Below are 16217 nucleotides of genomic sequence, written 5' to 3'. Positions count from 1 at the left end.
CCTCCTGCCTGACCGCCCTCCTCTTGCTGCCCCCAACCCCTTGCAGGAACTCTGCCCACCTGCAGGAGGCTCACTGCAAACCTGCAAAAATCTATGGGCTTCTCCGCTACAAAGAGAAATCCGTGTTTTACTCCAGTAAGGGTGGGAAATCCGCGTTTTACTCCATTTTTCCATGGGAAACGGAAAACCCAGATCCCTGCTTATGACCTAGATGACAAAAATAACTATTTACTTTGTGGTTTCATCTTTTCAGATTTTGCAAGAGGGGTATAAAATGTTGAGAATTGTGCAATAATAGCTTGTGATACTGAACTGTACGTATGGTATTACTTCATCTTTGAGTTGAATAGATTTAGTTGTGCTCTGTTTATCCAACTCTTTTCTTCCACCTGTTTCAGATCTGTAACTTTAAGCGCTGCTTTTAATTATACCACAGTGTGCACAGAGCTGGGAGTTCATAAAATAAACTGTGCCTCTGGCCTTGAAATACGACAACATAATAAGTCTGCTTTTCTGAGTCCCTTGTTTGCGACTTCAGAGGCTCAGACAAATTTCTTGAAGTAAAAAAATGGCCTGAGACTGTGACCCAGCTTTTGTGTGTCATGGAAAAGTACTTAATTTGTGTCCCATTTCCAAGAGAGGATAATGATTTCAATATTGTCTATGGAAACAGGCAGCTTGCACTCAAATTTTACTAATTTTTTGTCACCAGTCCTACTCAAAATTGTGAGCATTGCCCAAGAAAACTGAAGGAAAAAGTTCAAAAAGTCTGAGTAACACATGCTGTTTCTAGAGGGAAAAATGGGGCTATTGTTTGCTTTGGTAATTGAACACAAGTACTTCATTTTATTGAACAACAAATCGTCACTTGTACAGTAGTTGCCACTTCAGATAACTTGAGCTTTGAGTCTGGACCATTCAGCTCATCACATGGTTTACTTTTTGTGCCAATCTTAACTAATAAGTGCAGTTCTTTGCTTTTCCTTGAAGGCCAATTTTTTTTGTTCTAAAACTAGTCAACCTAATCATGGGGAGAATATCAGAATGATAGTTTGGTTCAGATAAGCTCTCAAAAATATGTGCTTCTCCAACCACTTGATACTGCAAAACTGGCTTGTAGGTACTACAACTGGATTCTTTTTACTGTATTCAATCTTGTAATTGTTACTTTGGGACTTATGCTTCTAGATACAGATTGGGAAATCCAAACACTGATTTTTACCTTAAGCCTGCATATAGTGTAAATTGACAGAGACCTATACTGCCAGTAAATACAACTAGGAATGGTACTGAGAACATCTGAAGGACTGTCTCCTCAGTTGAGATGCTGTTGATGGCTACTAAGGAAGGGAATCGGCAATTGAATCCAGTTCTATGCAACAAAGGAAACTCATTGCATGACCGTAGCAGGGGAACTGGATGTCCTGACTCCTTGGAATTTCTATTATTGTTTGAGTGATTGGAGTAGTGAAGAAAATAAATTGATGGGGGAAGGTGAAAGACTTTAGAATGAGTAGCCTCCAAGGTCCACATATGAGAGCATACAGGTCAGCAAAAAGTAGTGCCTTATTACAAAGATATGCAAAAACAAGGAGTGCTGGAGAAGAAGCATTTTTCCAAGCAACTCCGATCTCAAAGGGCTAAGTGAGTTTTCCCAAACCTGCTCCCCTTATGAAAATACAGAATTATAGCACAACTGTATAGCACCATTTTCAAATGGTTCTCACATCAGTGTCCACCCAGTATTTGACAATGAGGTATGTGTTAATCTGGGCATTTTACTTACTTGCAGTGGGCCCCCTCAGCCAAAACCAACAGCACAAAATCCCTCTCACTCCAGGCTCATTGCTGGCTAAGGAATTACCCCATCTGTAAAAATAAAAAAATGTTTCAAAAATCAGTTTAGTGAAGTAAACTGATCTAATCGCAGTAATGACAGGAAAGTGGGATGGGTTTCTGTTGTGACTCATGTACTCCGCATGTTTAATACTCTGTCTCCCCAAGCAGGCACAGTTCTCTAACAAACAGGAATTTGCTTTCATGTCTGTCATCAGTATTAAACATATTTACAGTGTGTTTATTAAATTAAATATGGGCATATTGGGATAAAAGCAGGCCAGGGAAATTACTACATACTTGTCTAAGCTACAGTTATTTACTTTTCTCGCATGCTGGCAGAAGACTGTACTGTGACTGTGTATAATACAGGCTCAATATTGCCATGCCACATCACAAAATGCAGAAGATTGATAAAGTGATTAAGATTTCAGGCTGAAAGGAAAGGTCCTGAAGATTAAAATACACTTAGTTGTATGTTCATTTATCATAGAGTGCATCTTGCATGCCTGTGTTGCAGTTGATTTCTGAGCTTTTCTCTTTTCTTTCTTTCAGGGTGGTGGAATGTACACAGCAGTGCCTCAGGTTGACCCTTCTGAGTGCATCAACTGCCGAAATTGTCGGAACAACAACAGGTAACTTAGAGCTCATCTTCAGAGACCTGTACAAAGTGCAACCATCGTAGTATGTCTGTGAGGGGAAATTGCACGTTATCCTGTTTTATGGATTGGAAAATGGAATCGGGTAGATTCTTGGCCAGTGGCACAAAGGAGGTCAGCGTGAGAGTGTGCATTTGGCAGATGGCTCTGAAAGTGGGACGAGAAATGAAGTAGATTGATTCATAGATTGTAAGGCCGGAAGGGACCTCAGAAGATCATTGGGTCCAGCCCCCTGCACCAGGCAGGAAAGATAACTGTGGGTCAGGTGACCCCAGCAAGGTGACCATCCAGTCTCCTCTTGAAGATTTCCAGGGTAGGTGATTGCACCACCTCTGGAGGGAGCTTATTCCATAGTGTGGACACACTGACTGAAGAAGTTTTTCCTAATGTTGAGCCTGAATTGATCTTCCAGGAGTTTGTGGCCATTACTCCTGGCTTTCCCCTTGGGTGTCCTGGTGAACAGTTGCTCACCGAACCCTTGATGTACTTCCCTAGTGTGGTGATAAGCTGCCACCAAGTCCCCTCTCAGCCTTCTTTTCCTCAGGCTGAAGAGTCCCAGATCCCTCAGCCTTTCCTCGTATGGTTTGCCTTTTAAGACTCTGATCATACAGATGGCTCTTTGGACTCTTTCAAGCTTGTCCATGTCTTTGTTTAAAGCATGGTGCCCAGAACTGGACACAGTACTCCAACTGTGGTTTCATGAGTGCTAAGTAGAGTGGAAGAATCACCTCCCCGGCTTTGCTGTAGATGCATCGATTGATGCGTGCCAGAGTATTATTTGGCCTACTGGCTACAGCATCGGCTCTGCCGGCTCATATTCATGTTGTGGAGTATGTATAAGATAAAATAAACTTGGTGTTAAGCCTCTTGGACCTCCTCTTGTTCAAATCATTAGCCTAAACCTCTTTGTTTTTGTTGGGCTTGGACACATGGGTCATTCAGTTTTGACCTTTTTCCTCCATGATCCCTTCAGTTTTGTGCAATAGTGTGTGCTCTGCTATATTACAGATCTCATTTCAAAACTGAACAGTTAAAAGGCTAATTGGTCCTGTAGTATTTTCATGGTAAGGTCCTTGTTACACTAAGCGCATGTTATATTTAGATCATAGTAAGCATTAATATGACTTGGAAAGTTTTCTTAGAAGTCACACATTAATGCTTCCTACAATCTAAGGCTGTTTGTACACACCACAGGTTTTAATTCAGTTTAGTTCTCCCTAAATGAAATGGTGGGTTTTTAAATACACCACTTCAATTTAGGGAGTATTAAACCGAAATAAACCTCTGTGGCATGTACATAAGGGTTGGGGGCCTGATCCTTACCTGCCTCTTTGGCGGCAGGGGAGGGTGCGAGCTGCCAATGGGCCGAGCAGTCCCTGAGCTGCGTGGGGGCCCCCCAGGCAGCACCCGGACCAGGCAGTCCCAGATGGCGCTGTAGCTGTGGAGGGAAGCACCGAGCCCCCACACAGCTCATGTGGGGAGGAAGGGAAAAAAAAGATCAGGCTTGCTGCTTTTTTTTTTTTTCCCTTCAGTGGAGCCTGCCTGCATGGGCTGCCACCAGGTCCCACAGCCCCTGAACTGCGCAGGGCCCACCAAGCCCTGAGCATGTCTGCTTCCAGTGCCCTGTTGCACTTTTTTAGGTAGCAAACTAAAACACCTTGGAGGTGCTTTATCTTGCTACATACCAAAGTCATTTAAAGCGGAATACGCCACTGAGTGTGCAAACAGTAACATCATTAAAGCGGTGCAAAAGGGTATTTAAGCCACTTTAAAGGCCAATTTTGTGGCATGTACAAAGGCCTTAAGTCTAGATCATAGTACCACACCAGAGTTTTGAACCAGCTCCAGTGTGAGCTGCCTTTGAGCCCCAACTCTGGGATCTAACTGTAACTAGCTCAAGGCTCTGGTATGGTTCAAGGAGTTGGGAATGACACTAGCACCCAGCCCCAACATCACTCAGCTTGAACCAGCTCCTGTGCAGTGCCAGAGCTGGGACGAGTTTCTGTGCCATGCCAGTGCCACTCCTGACCCCTGCACCAGAGTGGAGCCTCAAACTGGTCAGGCTCTGGTGCAGTGCAGGGGGTGAGAGTCCAACGAACAGCTGTTTGTCGAGCAACACTCCCTCCCTCTCCCATTCATACCAGACTAGAGTTTTGCTGGTTCGAGGTCCAATGCAGTAAGGAGGCTGGGAGCCAGACTGACAGCTTTGTTGGGCTCCCACCCCCCACCACACTGGAGTCTCATGGTCATACTGCCCCTGATGTTAATTCAACATGTTGGATAATATGATCTGGAGATGCTTCTTGCTGGATGCTTCTTTATTACACCAAGATGGGACTTGACGTGTTTTAATGCTTGAACACTCGGCTAATTGCTGCATGTAATGCATAACAAGGCCCTAATTCTGTGTTCTATTACAAATTTTCTGCCACCTATAAATCTGAACAGGTATGTTGGGTTCACATCACGTCTTTTTGTAAGACAGAATACAATGCAGCAGGGCATTTAGAAATGTTGCCAGCTTCTTGCTGCTTGATATTCATTCCAGCATGAGAAAGGAGGTTCTCTAATAATTGGTTTATAGGGATGCAGTAATGTCGCCTATAGTTTTTCACTCCAAGTAGAGCTTTGGGACTATGATTTAGTTTAAAAATGAGATCTTAAATAAATCTGAATTATTTGTCCGCTTTCACTAGGAAATGGCTAGTTGTAGTTAAGTGATGAATAACTAATATTTCTCCTGCCATTCCCATTCAATTCATGTTTTTCATTGCTCAAAATAACCACCGCTTATCTTAATTTAATGTACTTCAAGCTATTCATGTCTTGATACACATGTACCACCAAATCAGTGTTTGGAAGGGGGTTCCCTTGACTGAGATGACCAGTGTTCCCTATTGTGAACTTAGACTGAAGCCATACATACTTATCAGGGAAGATGGCTACCACTCTGGAAACGATCCATCTTCTTCTCTTTCAAACCTGATTTAGTTATGATGACAAACATTAAAATGTTTTATGAATTCCTTTAGTGTAGAACAGAAGTGGCCAACCTGCAGCACAAGTGTCATGGGCGCATCTGTATGGCATGCCAGGGATGGGACAGGTAGCAAAATGGTAGCTACAGCAGGAAGCAAAAAGCAAAGCAGCAAATCGGGTAGGAAGCACAGAGCTAGGAGCAGAAAGCAGAGCAGGCATTTTGGCAGAGGAAGAAGATCAGAGTGGCACCTGGGTAGGATGTAGGGCTAATTTATAATACCTGTGCCAAAAAGCAGCATTGGGTGAGTCTGCAGTCTGCCACATTAGACCTCAGTTCTGTTCATGTCTCCGCTGAAAATGACTTTATACAACCTTTCTGTTCCCTTGTGCAAAACAAGAGGCTGTTATTTGTGTACCAATTATTAATAATAGTGAGTAAAAACATAATCGGATGGTTGTCTGGCTCCTGGATAAATGAACCACCTGCTAAGCTAAAATGAACAGATGAGACTTTTCTCCCGCCCCCACCCAGAGAGCCTGATCTAGCTGTAATGCAGTAAAGACCTTGCCAAGTGACAGTGAACCCCTGCTCCCTTGCACCAACTATATGTAAATACTGAGTAAAAGCATAGGAAATTCCATCTTCAAAAACTAGTTTGAAAGGGATTAAGGTTGGTTTAAGTACAACACCTACAGCGTTTACTGCTTAATCCACCTGGTACATTGGCACTGGACTGTATCTGGTTTCATTGCATGGATCACTTCAGTGCCACTGATCCCTGAATTCATGTGCTTCTATACACTTAGCTGGAATTTCTGCTGATTTTTTTTTGTGATGATTTTAAATGCTACAGTTAAATTCAGGGCCAATATAAATGAACAGATGTTGAAGATTTAACATATTTAATGGCAGGCAGCTAACAGTATTTTCAGCAATCGCTTTCTCAAAGCAGGCTTTCATAATACAATGACAGAAACCTCTGATGTTCTATCTAAACTAATACTTACTCTCTTGCTAGAGCTTATGGAGTTGCCCCAGTGCTAGTAGTTGCTAAAATATGGGCATGTCTACACAAGACGCTATTGTGCCGTAGCAAAGCAGTCCCTCATTATAACATGTTGCTATGGTACCATAGTGGCTGAAAATAATCATGCACAGCCAGCACACTGCAGTATGGGCTGTTACTCTGCCATCTTTTAGTACTTCCAGAAGGAAGTACTACGTGATGGCACAGTAACAAAGGTGCCATACAACCAGGTGTAGATGTGGCTTATGGGTTCTCATTGCTACTGTGGACAAGGCCAGTAAGGTGAGACTGCAGTGTGCTACTAGTGCCAATTTAATTTACTGTTCATCTGTTCTGCAGTGGGCACCCAGATTTTTTAAACATTTCGATATTTACAGTTGTATGCACAGAGCACATTATAGCAAGATCTCTTTTTAGTAATTTCAACTCTAGCCTTCCCTTGCCTATTGGAGCAAGAGGGTGCTTGCATTTTTGTGATGACATTCATTAGCAGAATATGAATTCTGAATGAACCAGCAAAACAATAGTCCTCAATCTAAAGTACACAGAAATAAGGCTCCAAAGGCTAGGGATTGATTTTTGGCTTTTTTGCACTGAAATTTTGTGTGAAATGCATTTTTTACTGGAGACATGTTGTTATACTGTCATTTGCACATGCTGTTTTAAACAGATACATTCATTTTGATCTTAAACTCAGAATTTCATAATAAATGTTATTTAATAAACCCAGTTAATTTTATGCATCTCCATTCAAGCCACTTCAGTTATACCAGGGATGATATTGGCCTGTCTTTAAAAGGAAACCAAATACAGCAGAAAAAAACAAGCATGTTAAATGAGTTCCACTAAGGATTTTTTTATTAAAAAGTGATTATAGTCAAACAACCTCTGTTGAAAGCAATGCAAGCTAATAAATGGATTTGTCTGAAGACCAGATTTTTTTTATGTGGCTCTTTCAGTGGCTTTTGTAGTATTTTAGTACTTGAGAAATAATGATTTGGAGGCAGCTAATGTAAGCTGATGGACAAAACATAGACGTTGCAGTTTTTTGGATCTGTGTTATTGTTGTCATGGAAACCTTTCGGCAGGGATCTCCCTGAGGCTGCTTCACACCAGTTTTCGGGATATTCATAGAAACAACTCGTGTTAGAAGCCCATTTTTTGACCAGCCCGAAATTCAGTTGTATCTCCATACCAGCTGCTTTATTCCTTGGCTTCTGTGTCCCAGAAGATGAATTTATATTAAATTAATCCTGAATGATCTTGACTTTGGTCACTCCTATTGATACTGGTCTTGGTTTGGTATTGTGAGAGAGCAGAGTATAAGCTTTGCAAGGAAGAAAACCGTGCTTAAAAAACAGAATTACAACTATTTTAGCCAAAGGCTTGATCTCAAAGATTTTAAACAGAATGCTCATAAACATTAGGTTTAAACATCATGATTTTGCTAATCAGAAGGTTCTTTTTAATGAGCCAGAAATGTTTTGGGGATCCAAACTAGAGTAACTTTTGCTAAAAAGCAGTTGCCAAGTTTAATATCTTCACACAGACATTGAGAATTTAAATATATTTAATTCCTTTTAGGGCTTTAATACTTACATGATAAAAGATGAGTTACTGCGAGTTACAGCTTAGGGATACAGATAGGCTGTCCTTAGCACAGAACAGCATATGTAGTCATCTTCCATTTCCCATAGTAATCAATAAAGACCATATGTCACAGTGGTAAACATATTTAACTCCTCTGAACTGCATATTCTTCAGGAAGAGAGGGAGGCTCTGGAAAGAGAGAAGACATTGAAACAGCCTAAGTTCTTTTATCTGGTTACAGATACCTTTAAAATAGGCATTAAACTTCTGAACACAGTCAGCTCTCAATAATAAAATTTCTTTGACATGTGTGGCAAATAATGCAGAAACCTATAGCCAGTTTTCACAAGCAATATGTCTAAGCTGAAGTATGTATTTAAGAAAGACGAGTTAGACCTCTTGTATTTTCCATTGTTAAAAGAAAATCGGACTGTTCTGACATCAAGTGCCTTTGGAGTTCATTCCCCATATGTCACCATTGTATGCAATGAAATAGGAAATAAAGACTCAGCCAGGACGGAAAAGTTGGTTCTTAGGCACGTGAAGAACATTTTACTAGTTAAAATCTGCCCCCAAAAAGCCTCGAGTGCTTTGGAGGTGGTAAAAGTGGGACTTTTGTGTTTACTTAAATATTATTTTGAGCAGAGTGCCATATATAGCAAGTTCTCCTACAAACAACTTAGATCTGTGTGTGGCAGGATATACTAAATCCATAGTTTGTTTATATTTTTATTTAAAACAGGTGGAAATAAATGGTTTGGGCTAGAGCCACTCAAAGAATGCTTTTTTTTCATTATCAAAAAAGTCACAGAGCATCTGAATGACCACATTTCAGTGCATCACAAACTAGTGGTTCTCCAATTTGTATTTTATATGTTTATCTGTAAAATGTTAACATCTCAGAAGTTCCTTGTTGAACCCAGATGTGATTGGGTAGTCCAGCATTGTGAAATTCAGGCTTCCAATTGTCTGTGTCCTAGGTCTGAGTTATTTTGATCACACAGATAATTTTATAAATATGCTCCTGTGTTTAGAAAGAAGTACTTAAAGACTCATCTGGACTGATGCCTTTCCATCAGTGAAAGGATAGTTTATCACATGAAATGCACTGTAATATAAATCAATTAAATGCATCTCTAATCTTGATGCAGTTGTGTGCAGTTGCTGGTGCCAACCCAGAATGTCAGTGCCTAGAAAGCATAGTGACTAACGCTGTCTGAAACGAGATGGGATGTTCCTGTCATTGTGCATGTAACAGGAAGGGTTTTATTTAGATTGGCAGTAAAAACAGTTCTGCATCCTATCTAGTCAATCCTTATAGTACATCACTATATGTTCTATGTGATATTTGGAAAGTCTGTTTTTAATTTTCTCATGGGCACTCCCAAACACTGGTGGTCAAGGTTAATTATATTTATACATAATTAAACATAGAGATGTTGTTGAGTTGTGATATTACAATCCAGGCTGTCACTAATTGTTGAACGCTACAGTAGAAAAATAGTTTATTTTGATCACCAGGATCAGTGTTTAAATGGAGCACAGAAAGAGGATAACAGGCATTGAAGTTTTAGTGAAATTCTGCGTTAATTTATCTGGACTGGAACAGTGATTTTTCTGTTATCACTCTCCAGTCTACATTTCAAAACACATTTTTCAGGACACTTTTTTATTTGGTGTTTCCCAATTTATTTGACAGTTCTAATTGTGAACCTTTGAGCTGTGTAACAATTATGACTACCTATGCTGTCAGACCAGACATGTCTTTCCTGGGTTTTTAACATTAAATGTGGATGTTGCAAATTGAACTGATAATACTACAGAATCCATGAAGTCAGGGGCCTTTGCATTATAGGCATGTTTTTCTACTTGTTGTAAGCTAATGCTGTGCATACCTATAAAGAGCTTTAGCTATAAGCGTCTTTTTGTTTAAAGGTTGAGTAGTTCAGCTGTAAGGATGGACTTCCCAGCTCAACTTCAGTTGCGTAACCCAAAATGAATGTCTTATTTCATGAAACAAGTTGAAAAATGACTGTAAGATTTTGTTTAAAATGGCTTTGAATAAAATGTTGGAAGCAATTATCTTATTCATATTGATTGTCTGAGCAATGAGTGTTTTGCCATGAGTTACCACAATTTGCTCTTTGGACTGTAACTGAAGATCTTTTTCATGTGGTTTAAAAACTGTTTTGCCCAGCTGGCTGCATGAAGAAATATATTTGCAAGTCATATAGTTCACAGAGGAAGGGAGGAATCAAGGAACAAATGATTCACTGACTGTTTTTCAGCCATCTGTAGAGCTGGGCAGACAGTGGAAGCATTTCATTGTGATTATCACTTTCCAAAAAGTCCAAATTCTCCCAACAAGTATTTGCAACGTGTTCAACCAACTTGATTATTCTTGTTGTACTAAATAGTAATTGGGATTTATTTGGTAAAGTATTTTAAAACTTTAATTTGTCAAATTACTTTAAGTGCATTGAACAGAAAAAACTAGTGGTGCAGGGCTACAAGTGATTTTCTTTTTTTGTTTGTTTTCAATTCACAGATGTTTCACCAAAACCAATGGTACTTTTAGCAGCAATACCCTTCCTGTAGTGCCGGTTGTGGCACCTTATCAGCAGGACAGTTTAGAGATGAAACCATTGAATCATGTGATGGTAGCCATGTGCTTAGCCTCCACAGTTCCAGAATGCAGTGGCCAGATTGAAGAGGACAGGAAAGAAAAAGTGGAGCAACCATCTCCCCAGCATTCTTGCTGTCAAGAAAATATGAATCAAATCAATGCAGATTGCACAGAAGGTGTGCTGCTCCGGGGAGAAAAAATTCTTGGTTTCCAAGCAACATGCAGAAACTAGTAAATAGGACCAGAAATTAAGGCCCAGACCCTGAGAAGTACTAAGCAGCTGGTACATCTAGCTTCAGACAGTGGCAATGAAGATATTCCAAAGTCAGGAGTGTTTTTTAAATAGAATCTATCCAAGATATTTACCTCAGATCTATTTTGAATGCTTCTAATTCTTTTAACAACTTTCATCTTATCTATGATCTGATAAGTGAAGTAGAATTCGGTCATAACAGATGAGATGCCTCTAGAGGCAGGGGTGGGCAGAATACAGCTTGTGGGCTGGACGTGGCCCACCAGGTGACTCGATCTGGCCCACAGCTGTCCCCACATGGGGCCAAGCCCCACCCACTCACACTAGGGCAGCCTGCGCAAGACTCCTACCAGCGCCCACAGCCCGGCCCTGGTCAGTGCGCACAGCGTGGCTGCTCTGCTCCTTGGCAGCACATTGCACAGCTCCAGGTGAGCAGCTTCAGCTGGGTAGCTTCTGCCCCAGCACACAGGTCTCTGGCTCCAGCTCCCTGGAAGGCGGTTGGGAGCTGAAACCAGAGCCCCAGGCGCTGCAGCAGGAGCCTGTGTGCTGGGGTGGGAGGCACCTGGCTGAAGCTGCTCACATGTCTGGAGCAGCATGGCATGGCAGGTGCAAGATCAGGAGCAGGAGCTGCCACTGGTGGCAGGGGGAGCGTGGGAGTGTAGCATGGTTTGCTCAGTGCGGACAAGCAGGACTCTGCCTCAGGTGGAGTACCACAGGGGCAGTGCGAACCACATCACCTGGGCTAGTCTTGCTGCATGTGCTCCCCACCTTCTCCCTCCCCTCACCTACAGCAGACTCCTGGTACCTAGCACCCAGGCAGCCTCCCCCCACAGCCATGTGCACACACATGCCCACATCTGCCCACCCCACCACACACACACATACACACACCCAGAGCTGTGACCACCCCACAGCCTAGCCCCGTGACCCCAGCCTCGCCTACCCCTTCTGCTCCTGAACACTGCTCCCTGCCTGCCCACAGCCCCATAGGGAGTTTTGGTGAGTTGCTGCTGGGGGGGAATGCTGACCCAGCCTGCAAGGGCTCATCAAAACTTCCCATGTGGCCCTCGGGCCCAAATAATTGCTCACCTCTGCTCTAGGGGAATCTCAGGCACTGCAGGACATGGAATCAAAGCAGTCACTGGCACAAGCTGAATGACAAGCATAACATTATTTCTATCCCCTGCTTGTCCCAGAAAGCGGGCACTTTGAGCTTCCCATTAGAGCAGACAGCTTGGATCAACATGGTGCTTCGCAGGGATTGGGGAAAATGGAGCACGGGCCCAGTTGGTCCCTTTCCACATCAAACACTGCCTTTCTGCCTGTTTGAACTTTCCATAGCTTAGATCTAAATGTGTTCTGTATTATTCAGTGTGCAGGCATCGGTACATTTTGTTTGGTTTCAGGGAAGTGTTGTGAGTCAAATTAGAATTCTCTCTAGTGGATAAACTGCCCCTTTGCCTGCACTATGTTCAGAGTCTTCCAAGAGAGAAGTCACTGCACACATTGTGATCAGTAAAATAGGAGAGACCTGGATATTCTGATCTATTACCCCAGATAATTTGTAATGCTTTTCCTAGGCATTGCACCCTGCAGAGTTCAAGCTACCCTTTGTGTGGGTACTGGGAGCTGAAAGTTTTATCCAGTGCGTTCATCTGAATGCTAGTGTTTGGGGGTGCTGTGTGCTGACACTGCAAGGCAGTAATACGAACTGCTCTTGATTTGCAGGTAACAACTGTGCACATTCAGAAACATCAAATCACATTTTGAGCTGGAGTCCCCTTATTCTGCAGCCTGTTTCAAAGGACTGTAATGAAAAATCAAGTTGGAATTCATCTGGTGTCACTTTAAACAGCTCTGGGGACTTTCGACAGCTCCAAATACAGGAAGCCTGAGGATGTGACCATTTTCCCCACTTGAAGCCAGTAACTGCACAGCAGAATCACTGAAAGGGACTGATGGAGGGATGTTAATTATAACAGAGAGTTGCTATTTATTTTTTGTAGTAGTGTCATATGAATGTATCTTGTGTAAAATTTTTCCTTTCTTTCATATTATTTATGCCCTGAGAAGTTTCTTTGGCTTTTTCACATTCTGTGGACTAGCCTGGTTATGTGTAAAATTTTGTAATAATATAAAACAATGATTGAAAATAAGTAGTATGTTTTCCATGGATATTACCAGCGCAAGAAGCACTTCTGCAGAGGAACCTGAATGTTTAGTATGCAGATTTCTTTGAGCGAGTCAGACCTGAGTGGTTCTGAGGTTCATGGCAGATTATAGCCACCCCGTAGAGAATTGCTGCATCACTGGCATTTGTTGCAGTATTTTTATAGCTGTTTTTCCCTGAATATATGTTCTAGCTTGTTTCAGATTATCTAGAGGCATCTTGAGATTTGGTAAACGAACCTCTGCAAAATAATGAACTTCAGGTGCTCCATTTTTCAGCCAGTTCAGCTGTTCAGATAGTAATTAACCCAACGGGGAATCTGAGCTCAGAGGTCAGTTGACAGTTCTTTGGGGTTTTAGTTGTTTGCCAGTATTCAGAAAAAAGTCTACTGGTCAACATTCTCGTGCTTCCTAGCAATAGTCATTTTTCTGGACACATTGGAAGTTGCTATTTTTCCTGTTTTTAAAAGGATTTCAATTACCTTGTCAAGAAACAAATTCTGAGTGATTTGTTGGATCCACCCCTTTCCCATAAATAAGGAATAATCAAGATAAATAGTCCATAGTCTGAGAATTAGTCATCCAATCTCTACTGTAAGTACTTCTCTGAAAATATTGTTTTTTAAAAGACGGGGACTAAACTGCTAATAATTATTCACAGCGACCATCTCTGACTAGCTGGTTGTTTTGCATTCTGTGCGTGTAAATTTCTCTGCACATAAATTAGATTGAATTTTCTAAATTCAGATCTTAAACCTGCTTATCTATACACAGACCTTCCTTAAGAGCAGCTGGGATTTACATGCTGAGAGTAAACACAGGCAGTACAAAGCAAACTTTACTCCATGAGGTTCAGCTGCTTTAGTCTTTACAGCTCATTAGTAAATAATTGCTGTTAATTCCATTGGTTTAATTTCTAGCAGCCCTAAACTGGAATCTTTGTTGGTCTGTACTTTATTAATCTGCGCACTAGCTAATAGTGGTGGCAGCCCCATGTCTCCCAAAAGACTGACTATTAAGAAGAGGTGAGACTGGGATGATGCTTTATTCCTAAACTCTTAACAGTGCCCAACTAACAATTACAGAATTAAAGTGAGAAGATATATTCTGATGCTTTATCCCTGTTTTTTGTTCACTTAGAAATAACAAATTTCAGTGCTTTCTAGGGGTTTCCTAGGGCTCCTTGGGTGAGAAAAAAGGAAAAAATATCATTTGTACAGTGATCCCCTTTCTGGCTGTCTAAGTAAAGCTGGAATGTTTTTTGTCTTAGCAAATTGCACCCAGTTGTGTTGCAGGTGGTGTCAGAAATGCCACAACTGATGGCATGGCTGTGTATGTAGCTTTAAGAAGCTTGCCCATATTCCAGAAATAACAGATGGAGCATGATGTAGGTGTTGCAGTGTTAACTGCATTTTTTTAAATTTAATCAGAATAAATAAAATAACCTTGTGCTTGTAAAGCATCCTGTCTAGAAATCAGAGCAAAGAACCCAAGAAATGAGGCACATAAATTACAATTACAGCTGCCCTGAGGCAATACATGTGCAGGCTCCTTGTAATGGAACAAGTATTTTCCTAGTTGAAGCCAGAACCGCCCCTTTTGAGGGTGGTGTGGAAGCAAAACTGCCTTATTTAAAATTGCAAACTCCTTATGGAATAAGTGAGAAGGTTCTTACAGGTGCAGTATATCATAGTAAAATTTGTGTCAGAAACAGGCTGCCTACTTCTCAAACTATTGCAACAAATGTCAAATACAGTGTGTGTATATACAGTGTGTGAAAATATTATATATAATATATGTATATTATATTTTTAAATACATTAATGAGAATTTACTGTGTTTGATCTGGGTTACTATGCAAGAGTTTTATTTCAGTAGGAAAGTAGTTGATGCAGTTTTTCATTTGATGACTATAGAGTGATGGAGGGTGCCCTACTAGATGCTGTAATGTGAGTTCTCTACTCCTGATGTCCATGCATGTGTGATGGATTTAGTCTTCATGTTTGTTAGGCCCACAAGCATCAGAGGGAGGCAGATTCCTGTGATCTAGTGTGATTGTTGAGTGCAATGTCCAACCATGTTTGTTTTGAAAATGTGCCTCTGTATGACATTGATTTAGGAAACTTTGGTATAAGAGTTCAGTAATTGGGAGCCAGTTTGAATCGGGAATCCATAGGTAAGTTAGTAAGAGCCCTTAAGTCATAAACTGCTTTGAAAGAGTCAACTTTGGGGGTATGGGTGGGGAGGGGAGTTTCTACTCAAGGAAGAGACTGTTGTAATCTGCCTTGTTAGCAGAATCTCATCGTGGACTGCTTTATTTATATTGAGTGACACTGTTTTAAGTGTTTTTCTTGTTATTGTATTTTATTTATAAAAATATATGTTTTCCTTTATTTTTAGGGGACACATTCTCCCAATTATAAGTGCGTAATTATGAATCTCTCTAGAAATCCTGCAATGAGTGCTGCGATCCCTAGATCCTGTAATCACTCAGCTCCCGCCATTAAACTTTAACTAAGGTCACCTACCCAAGAGATACTGAATGGCCTTGCTCCCATAACAGCCTCATTGCCTTTCAAGCTGGATCTTTTAGCATCTCTCTTAGAGGAGCTTGGTTTGGGTATATTGTATTATTTTTCTTTGAAAAGTAGCTGGCCCAGAGATTTGGTGCATCAGCTTCTCTAGATCCTGCTATCCCTAGAGTTCTGGGCTTGCTGGCAAGAGTTTTGGCACCTTGGGAATGAGGTGCATTGCCACAGCAGAGAGGAGGAAACTGGTGTAACTGCCTTTATCACACTTGACTCGAGCCAGTGCTTAGCTCTTTGAATCCATAGGCACTGAATTTTACCCATACCTGGAAAGGCCTCACTTAAGTCAGATATGTGCATACTCCCCTTTTTTCATTCTCTTCTTAAACAGTAAGGCACTTCAAAGCCTCTGGTAGTTACTTGCCAAATCTTCAACTTACAGGGAAAAAAGGGTTAAAATTAAGACTTGTTCAATACCTTTCCTCATGGTACGTGCTATAATCAGTAATTGTCTTCCTGATACAGATACCTCTGTAAATGCCATTCAGC

At 41.3% G+C, this 16217-nt stretch overlaps 1 protein-coding gene across 2 annotated transcripts in view; it reads left to right on the top strand.

The window, feature by feature from the left end:
* Positions 1 to 14326, top strand: part of CDON (cell adhesion associated, oncogene regulated) — a 126535-nt gene extending 112209 nt beyond the window's left edge. For both annotated transcript variants that reach the window (XM_019508879.1, XM_019508887.1), the window contains exons 18-20: positions 2392 to 2471; positions 10641 to 10894; positions 12700 to 14326. In XM_019508879.1, the coding sequence (XP_019364424.1) occupies positions 2392 to 2471; positions 10641 to 10894; positions 12700 to 12866 (501 nt within the window). In that variant the 3' untranslated portion in view covers positions 12867 to 14326. The remainder of the gene's footprint in view (positions 1 to 2391; positions 2472 to 10640; positions 10895 to 12699) is intronic.
* Positions 14327 to 16217: the final 1891 nt, after the last annotated feature.

This window comes from Gavialis gangeticus, unplaced genomic scaffold, assembly GCF_001723915.1.
Source record: "Gavialis gangeticus isolate Ggan-Ray unplaced genomic scaffold, GavGan_comp1, whole genome shotgun sequence".
NCBI lineage: Eukaryota > Metazoa > Chordata > Crocodylia > Gavialidae > Gavialis > Gavialis gangeticus.
This window is presented reverse-complemented; position numbering and strand designations above follow the sequence as displayed.